Source organism: Pungitius pungitius, chromosome 12, assembly GCF_949316345.1.
Source record: "Pungitius pungitius chromosome 12, fPunPun2.1, whole genome shotgun sequence".
Taxonomy (NCBI): Eukaryota; Metazoa; Chordata; class Actinopteri; order Perciformes; family Gasterosteidae; genus Pungitius; species Pungitius pungitius.
The window spans coordinates 15,153,744-15,162,996 of NC_084911.1; the positions used below are offsets into that span (position 1 = coordinate 15,153,744).

Consider the following 9,253-nt stretch of genomic DNA (forward strand, 5'->3'; position numbering starts at 1 on the left):
CGATGTCCCATGCAATCTAATTAAGTGGGACATTTATAACACTCCCTTAAGTCAAGTTAATTGTGATACATATGTAGATTTAAAGTCAAACTGTGAAACCATATTGTATGGGGAGTTACACCCTTCTTGCTTCAGCTACATTACACTCAATTCCAAGTATTCTCGGGCGATTAGAGGTGGCATGAAGGTCCGTCTGTGGACGTCGTGGCAGGAAGGATGGCTGCTGCAGTCAGGGTCAAATTCATCAGCTCATCTGAATATATATATGTGTAACTGTTACTTATGTTTAGCATAAAGCTACAGCCTTTTATACCCAATGTTTGTGATGCATCAAGAAGTTTTATCCAAGAAGTTCACTATAATATAAAATGTAAATACAGACAACAGACTCAATTAATATTGAAAAATGGTTTTCAAGCAACATTTATATTTTGTTGGGCATGTCAGAAAGAGATTAAACAACTCTTTCAACCTCACATGCACACACACAACAGAACCATCATACAGAGATGGGGAGGGTAGTGTTCTTACACTATGGTACAACATCTGTTGTTGGACTTTCATACACATTGTGATGGGGGGGGGGGGGGGTGGATAAAGTAACATGATTCAATGAGCTAATTCAATGCGGTTGAAAAAATAGCTCAGCAGTCAGTGCCATCCATAGCCAAGCTTCTTATGGAGACTGTCATCAAAATCCAAAGGCAGTGTTCATGGGAGATGGGTGTACTGGACTGTAGTAGATCACACAGCATCCTCTGTATACATGATACATCTTCTATGGGAGACAATTACAGTGACATCAGAGAGATAATAACACGTCATGGTATGGACAACGTGGGCTAAAAAAACATTTTAAAAAAAAGATAAAAACAATCAGTGGATTGCCCAGAATGTGAGCAGAAGGCTGTGGGAGAGCATTTAAAAAACATCCCATCAGGCAGAGGAATGCAGCTCCCTGTCATCGCGGTCTTCCTCATCCATTCTGCGGCCGTGTTTCCGGAAGTATTTGTAGCGCTGGACGTAGAGCTTAACGAGGTTGCTGACTTTCACCGGGTTGATTTCTCCTGTGCGGCTGTGGCAGATCTGAGACGTGGACAGAGAGCATGGATGTAGTTTGTACCGTTTTCTCTCAGCCAGCTGGGCTTGTTGTTAGTATGGATTACTAATCCTGTCACCTTGCCCAACTACAATGAACACATGAGGCAAGACATGCGCTGGTTTAACTATGTGTGCTCAGGCTGACCTTGTGCACTGCTTTCCTGAGGATGTCTTTGTAATCGTCCTTATTGATGTCTTTGCGCTGATAGTAAGGTTTGATGGCAAGCTTCACCTCCTCCACTGCCCGCTCCTGGGTGTGCAGTTTCTTTAGGTACTGGGCAATTCAGGGGAAACAAATGTTAAATTCATGGCACAATAACGATAATGACATTTTCAGTAAATTCAAATGAGTTGAAAAGGATATTTTCTTTCAAAAATCATAGCCAGAAGCCGTAAAGAAAACGTCAAGTCGTGGTAACTTCATCTTTACAAAAGCCCCTGAACATGACAAACTTTCCCCAGAAAAATCTGCAAAACACAATCTTAAAATTGTAAAGTTATACATCATGAAATGTTTTTTCTCTCCCCCTAAGAAAACGTTATTGCCCTAATATGTCAAAACAAACCTCCCAGCAATTAGGAAGCCAAGTGGACAAAAGACCTAAAGCTTTGAAAGGGCACAGGAAAGACTGCAGTTTGTACAAACTAAAATATCTCTAAATAGATATAGATAGATATTCAAAGGGAAACTATTTTCAACCGCATTACGGATTATGACATGAAACAAATTTCTGTTCATAATGAGTATTATTGTCTCTGACCACTCAATAAAAGGAATATTGAAGTGACACAACAAAGAATGCACATTGATTTTACTGACCGCTCCTACACAAGTACAGTCCATTTAACGTTCTTTGTTTACTCACCCCCATGTTTACTTTAGCTTGTCATCCAAATGCTAAATCAGTAAAACACTTTCCCTCACAAATGGTTTCAGTATTAACTTCTTTAATAAATGTAGGAAACTGTCAGATTATTTCCACATTATGCAATGATGACACTACTGACTGAAATGATTGTGGCTGAGACCAAAATATTCGGTTGAAGCTAAACTCACCTTATCAGGGTCTTTATTCTCATTGCCCCATCCAGTGTCACCACAACTCCCAGTAACTCCTGAGAGCTCCATGGGCATGATGGAGGGTGGAGTCTGTGCACAGCCACCACCTGTGGGGTGGTGCAGGAGAGAGGGTGGGGTCTTGGTGCAGCCAACCAATGGAAGGGAGCCGTGGAGGATGAACTGCGCTGGGCTCAGACCAGGAGGCGGCGGGAGAGAGGGCGGGGGAGGGATCTGTGAGGAGGAGGCAGAGGAAGGAGGAGCCAACTGCTGGGACTGGCTCTGATTGGCCTGTGAGAGGATCTGCATGAGACAAAGTGAAGGCAGTCAGCTAAGGGCTCGATTGGATTAGGAAGGTTGCTCACTGAGTGAAATGACATAGAAGTAGTGCATACGCCCGCTATGATAAGAGCCATTTGAATTCACACGTGGACATGCTGGTTAGCCGGCAACGAACCGCCAACCCTCTGGTTGGAGGACGACTGAGCTCCCCACTCATCACAGTCCCCCCCCCCATAATAAAAAGACATTACCCACAAAAGGTGCTCCTAATAACATTTTAGAAAACATTTCAAATGAAGGCTGAGCAGAATGAGGCGGCCCCTCTGACCTGACTCGTTGCTTGAATGAACTCTTGTGCTTTCGCTCTGCTGGCGATGTTGGCCTCCTCCATCTTAAAGAGCAGAGCCGTCACTGAACAGGAGAATAAGCATAAGAATTTTAAGAATAAGGATAGGTGCATGTATGTATATGGCTACACATGAATTGATAAACATTAAAAATGACAAGGTGATTCATCTCTGAGCTCAATGATCAAAACCTAATACGAAGCTTTCCTGGTTTATTTCCATAAGCAGTAATAGATACTGTTTTTATCTACTTATTCCGAAAGAGTTGAGATAACTATTTTTGCTTGCAAGATCTCATTGGATGATGCATTCCATGAACCCTACTAGCAGGCACATTTAAAGAAACAGAATGTGATTGTTTGGAGTGATGAGGCACTTATAATAGGTCTAGACCTTTTCCCAACATTACACTTTTTCACTTGTCTGCGATACTTTGCCGGGCTTGTAGCGAGCGGGGTGCAGTCTGTACACATGCAACATGCACTCTCCCGAAAAGCTCACATCGGCACAGGAAAAACATTTCTATGAGTTTATTTGCCGTTGTACTGCATTTGCATTATAAATTTGTTTAAATGAGCATTATTAAACTACCTTTTCAGCAATGTTATCTCACATTTCCAGCACTATGGATAAAGACCTTCCAGCCCCTTCAAAGTGGGAACATTTCTGTACATCAACTTAGGCTACTCACACGCTAGGACTCCTCCAGTTGTGCAGTCCACCCCAGTCTGCAGACTCCAGGGCAGGCCAGGCGCTGCTAGAGGGGGAGGAGGATGAGGAGGGGGCTTACTAACAGAGGAGGAGGACACAGAGGAGGAGGAGGAGGGGTCGGACGAAGACGGAGGCAAAGAAAGGGAAGTGAAACCACAGCCTGCTGAAGAGGACGAGCATGGAGGTGAGGGCAGGGATTTGGGCGCATCATCTGGAGGAGGCGGTTTAGCAGTGGCTGTGGACAAGGCAACGCTGAGGACAGCTCCCTGGGGGGTGGACAGGCTGGACGGACTGGATGGCAACAGAGTGGGGCTGGTCTGGGTTGGACAGTCCTCGGATAAGAAAGAAGGGTCTGGAGTCTTACAGCTGCTGTCCACAGTCTGAGAGTCTGGAGAAGACTCCCTGGTGTCACGCAGGGGAGCAATAGAGGGTGGAGGTGTACGTGGGGGTGAAGAGGAAGGTGGGAGCACACTTGTAGAGGAGGAGGAGGAGGAAGAGGAGGAAGAACAGGGTGCAGGGCCGGCTTGGCTAGTGTGAGGACTGACTGACTTGTTCCCATCTCCGATGGCAGACTGAACCTCTAAAGACGGCCCCCCCCAGCCCTCAGACTGGCCTTTTGTTGGGTCGTCTTCTCCAACCACCCTCCCCACAGCTCCACCCTTCTCTCTTGTCTTCTTGGCCAGGCGACGGCGGCGCTTGGTTGCCAGAGATGAAGAGGGGGAGGAGGCAGAGGAGGAGGTGGATGTAATGGAGCTTGGTTTGGTTTTCTTGGGTTTCCGTCCTGCAGAACTGGTTAGGGAGGAGGGGGGCGCAGCAAGGCTGCTTCGCTTCCCCATACTGGCCAGATCTTTACTGCGGTTGCCTAGTGACAGCGGCTCCGAGCAGGGTTTGAGGAACGGAGACCTGCTCTCATTGTCTCTGCAAAACACTACTGCAATCGAGCCACCCACCACAGAGCCCCCGGTACCCCCTACTGCACCTCCTGGCCCTAATAGGTCCATGCCCAGCTTTCCAGAGCCAACGGAAGTCCCCGTGGTGCTGCTCACTCCCTCACGCACCAGCACGGACACCTTGGACTGAAGCTTGCCTTTCCGACTGCCGCCGCTCTCTCTCTTGTATTTACCAGAGTGGCACAAATCCTTTCTGCTACCTTTGTCCCGGTCTTTGTCTTTTCCAGTCTTTCTGGCTCGCTTTGCTGAAGGGAGGCCCGAGGAGGCGGTAGCAGAGCCTGAGGTGACTGTCAGTGAGGAGAGACATTTGCCTTTAGAGGAAGAGGAGGCCTGGTCAATTTTCTTTAATGTGTGAGATTTCTTTTTCGGGTGATGTCTTCCAGTCTTGGGGACAGCTTTAGGTTTAGGACTGGGCACTGGTGGTTCTGGTGGCAGGGCAGCAGGGGGTGTATCCTCAAGAGATGGGTAGTCTGAATCTAAAGCCTCACCATCCAAAGACAACACGTCTATCTCCAATTTGTCCGAATAGCGGTCTGACTCGTAGCTGTGATACCTTGGTGGTGAGATTGACTGTGATTGGCTGTGACAACTTCCACGGTCATCCATCTCTCCAGCTGAGTGCCATTTCCTCTTCTTCTTCCTCTTGTGGGGCTTGTCAGAGTCCTGCAAGGGTCGACATGGCGAGGGTGGGGCGAGTCTCGGGGAGCCGGGTACGGTGGTGGTGGTTGTGGTTGTGGTGACTGTGATAGTTCTCTTGATGGCAAATAGATCAGCGCCATTTAGGTCTTGGATGGATGGCGGGACAACAGGACGGCCGTCCCGACGCCGTTCCCTGTCACGGTGCCTGTCTCTGTCGCCTTCCCTCGTTTCCCTGGTTCTTTTGGACCTCTTTGAAATGTCTCGCTCTCTGCTGCTTGAATGTTGTCTTCCCTTCTTCTCCATCTCATCCTTTCTAGAGCAAGAATCTCTGTCTCTTTCATCTCTTCTATGGCTACTCGTCCGACTTTGCTCCCTGTCTCGATCCCGGTCCCTCTCTCTTCCCCTGTCTCTACTTCTGTGTTTCTCTCCTTCCTTCTCTTTAGGTCTTTCTTGGGATTGGCTTGAGAAAGGGGTTCTAGTCTGGTCCCCTCTTCCTGTAGAGTTGCAGGATCTTGAGGCCTCTGGACTGCCGTGCTGTCTTTTCTTCCTCTTACGGCTACTACTCCTGCTGCTCCTCCTTCCTTTAACTTCCTTTCCGGTCTTGTGTCCTCGCTCCTTTTCTTTGCTCCTCTCCCCATCTCCCGCTTTGTCCTTCCTGCTCTTTTTTCTTCTTTCTTCCTTCTCCCCAGCTTTTCTATCCTTGCTTTTCTGTCGGTCAGAGTCCTTGGAACTCTTGGAGGACTTGGTGCGGTTCTTGGTGACTTTTTCTATCTTAGGTGTGAGAGGGGAAGAGGGTGCAGAAGCTGGAGGATGGGAGGGAGGCGGTGGCTGAGGAGAGAGGGGAGAGGGAGCAGGAAAGGAGAGATACCTTTCTTTCCGCCTGCTGACCAACTTCCTTCTCAGATCCTCCACACCTACCACAGGTTCATCCTCAGGCTCCATGTCCACCTCCCAGTTGCTCTCTGTGCGTACGGACACAAAACCATCCCCATCCAGCACCCGGAGGATGCGTTCTGGCTTTGATCCGAAGAAGGAAACGCTGGGAGAATGCACGGAGGGGATTTCTCCAGCTGGTCTCGGATTGCCTCCACCTCTGTCAGCTAGCCCAACTATCTCCCCTTCCTCAATCTCAGAGTGATCAGAGTGATCAAACCTCTGATCCCTGGCTTTGGCAGAGCCACATTTCACTCTCCGTCTCAGGGGGATCTGGGCAGACCGGCGGGGGGAGCTGTTCTGGTCACTTAAGGCATCAGTGGAATCTGGAGGTTCTTCATCTTTTTCCTCATCACTTGCAGCATTTCGCTTCACCCCCCTCACTTTGCCCCTTCTATTGTTATCAGCATCATCGTCGTCTGATGCCGGGGAACCAGTGGGGTCAAAAGGGTCGTATTTCTCGCCTTCTCCTTCCTCCTCCTCCTTCACTCCCTCAGTTGGATGGAAAGGGTCATACATCTCCCTTTTCGGGCCTACTTCTTCACAATCAAGCCTTAGCTGAACTGAACTGTGAGGGAAGAGTTCTGAGGAGGAGGTGGTGTTGGATGCAAGTGTGGAGAGAGACCGTGTCGCTAGAGAGGCAGAAGTGGAGGACACCCTGGCCACCTCCGACCCCTGGGTCTGAACTTTTACATGGTTCTGATGAACTGACGAGTTGCCGCAGACAGAGGAGGATGTGGATACGGGTGAAGACGGATCAGATGATGGCGATGACGGGGAAAAAGAGGGCGAGCAGAGAGGATGGCTCCTGGTAGTCTCTCCAACTCCACTTGGGGAAAAGGAGGCAGCAGGCCTCCGTTTGAAGCCTGAAGCTGGAGTCAAGTCCATGGGCCAGGAAAACTAGAGAAGCAGAAGTCCTGGACGATGGTCACCATACTTGAAAATAGAATCCAGGAATAAACCTAGTAGAAAGGACAGGAAACATGCAGTCTTTACCTAATCATGAACAACTATTGGAAAAGTTAAGAACAGAAGCAAAAACGGTGGTCCTTGATATCACTTCCACGAAGAGGATGATTTAGCTGGGCTGTTTCATTTGGATCAATTACAATAAATAGTGTAACAAACCACCGTTGATTCAGTATCCGTACGAATCCCATCTGAGATCTTCATGGATTTGAACTGGATTTGGATTTTAATTACACAGTTCAACAAGTTTGACAATTGTTATCTGCAAATAATCAATCAAAACATCCGGACATCTGTATTCATGATTTTCTAGTCTCCAATCAATTATTATTTTACATTGAACAATCAAGGTCCAAACTGACAGGAGGAGAACCTTGGTTCTGTTCAGTTACATTGTGAAGCGTACTCGAAGAAAGTATTGGGGGATGGTAAATTAAACAAAAAGGCTCTAGACTCCTTAACTCAAGGCACAATTTCATTGTTTCCACCCTTGGTTGCATCTCGCCTGCCGGTCAAAGGGGCCGAGAAGTTAGCATCAGCGCCAGTGACAGACCACAAGAGCGTACAGCGTACTACCTACATGTTTTATTTATCTAAATAATAAATCTGTAGCTGTTTCAGCGTTCATTGTAACCCCCTCAAAGAGCAGACCAGCCCTGAGGTGAGAGGAGGATCCCTCATGTGAGCTTCGATAGGAGGGATTGATCCCTTCGACACACTGCATTTCTTCAGGGGGTCATAGGCTTCAATACACACACACACGCGCACACACACACACACACACAACACTCAGCACCTAGCTGGACACACGGCAGGCTCCTCCCACTCTGCTTTGTGTTGTCTAATTGTGTGTGTTGTGCGACTGTATGTCGTGTAGCTATGTGCTGTGTAGTGTGTGGCTATGCACTGTCTAATTCGTGCTCGTGTAATGTGTGGCTGTGTCGGTCCCCGCCTCGTGTCCATGTTCGATACACACCGTTAGCTGGACCAATACCGGCGTGGACTCCGTGACCGATGTTAGCGTAACTTCTTAGCTAGCTAAAGCTTTAGCTACACGTTGAGGCTTCGGGTTGACATTACGCCACTGGCTGTCTGACCGAATATGTTTGAGCTGTGTTTGGTGGGGGTCATGGATTACTACAATGCGGCTATTAAAAGACGTAGCTACCATGTTAGCATATGTAAGCAGTAGTTCACTTTATGTGTTGAGAGAACGTCAGCCAGCTAGCTTACCTGGTATGTTCTACTGTGGCTAACATTGAGGTCGGCCAAGGGAGAGCGACTTACCCGTAGTCCGCTAGTCTGCAGCTCTGCCAAAGCCACCTTCTGGCATCACAGGTAGTCAGCCGTTAGAACGCAGTATTAATGTGTTGTTGCAGATCTAGAGCAGACATCGCCTCCCCATTCCACCAACCGCCGCCATCTTGCTCCCTCCTCACACCGGACGACAAAGACTGCCGGGAAACATAGTTCAGTCGGTCCGGTCCGCGCGCATCATCCACGCGAAACACCACCCAGACAGATGGAGACTATATGACAAATACAGGAGGACCAGCAATTCATAGGACAAATACCATTTTATCTATTCTTGTCTTTAGATTTCAAGCATTAAAGAGGGACTTGCATTACAATTGGCACGATCAAGTTATTGAATCTAACTTAAGCCTGAATGTATCATGTAATAAGACATCACCATGTTCATTCATTCATTACGTTTGAAATATGCAAACAAACCCAAAGGGAACTGCAAGTTCTTTTTAATAGAGCTGTAGGTACATTGTTAACTTCCATTTCGATTATGTTATTGTTCCAATAGAAAATGATTTTAATTTTAACATGTGCTATCATAACACATCAAATATTCACTCCATAATCAGAGATTTGCATATTTATTCTCAGTGTTTTACATTTACAGTTAAATTAAATCTAAATTAAATAAATTTGTACAAGATGACTAAAAGCACAATTTAACCGCATCATCCAAATATATACTGTAGAACATGAACATGAAAACAACAGTCCGTTACAATACCATTTGCTTTACAGCAGATCAGCAAAAACAGTACTGTAGGAGCTATTATAGTTATTTATTCTAAAAATATAGTTTGGGTAATTGGATCACTAATGGAGTGATGCTGTAGGCACCTGGAGGTTACTTAGGGGCATAGCCAGGTGGGACCAGCATGCACCTAGGTGACGAATAGTTTTTACCAGTAAGACAGTGAGACGGAGCACTGCATAGGAAAGCAGCTGAGTTTATTATA

General features: G+C 47.1%; 1 protein-coding gene across 1 annotated transcript; it reads right to left on the reverse strand.

The window, feature by feature from the left end:
• Positions 1 to 407: 407 nt before the first annotated feature.
• scaf1 (SR-related CTD-associated factor 1) lies at positions 408 to 8,445 on the reverse strand. Its single transcript, XM_037477461.2, has 6 exons — positions 8,277 to 8,445; positions 3,479 to 6,982; positions 2,769 to 2,851; positions 2,159 to 2,461; positions 1,247 to 1,375; positions 408 to 1,086 (listed from the first exon to the last, which is right to left on the reverse strand). Exons 2-6 carry the CDS (start codon positions 6,906 to 6,908, stop codon positions 937 to 939), a joined length of 4,095 nt encoding a protein of 1,364 aa, XP_037333358.2. The 5' UTR covers positions 6,909 to 6,982; positions 8,277 to 8,445; the 3' UTR covers positions 408 to 936.
• Positions 8,446 to 9,253: the final 808 nt, after the last annotated feature.

Bases quoted from the DNA above. Each gene is read 5' to 3' on its own strand.
- scaf1 (XM_037477461.2), bottom strand. From the start codon at position 6,908: ATGGACTTGACTCCAGCTTCAGGCTTCAAACGGAGGCCTGCTGCCTCC. The intron at 2,852-3,478 runs GTGAGTAGCCTA...TCTCCTGTTCAG, and splicing joins AACTGGAGGAGTCCTAGCGT to TGACGGCTCTGCTCTTTAAG. The intron at 1,087-1,246 runs GTCAGCCTGAGC...TCCACGTCTCAG, and splicing joins TCAGGAAAGCAGTGCACAAG to ATCTGCCACAGCCGCACAGG.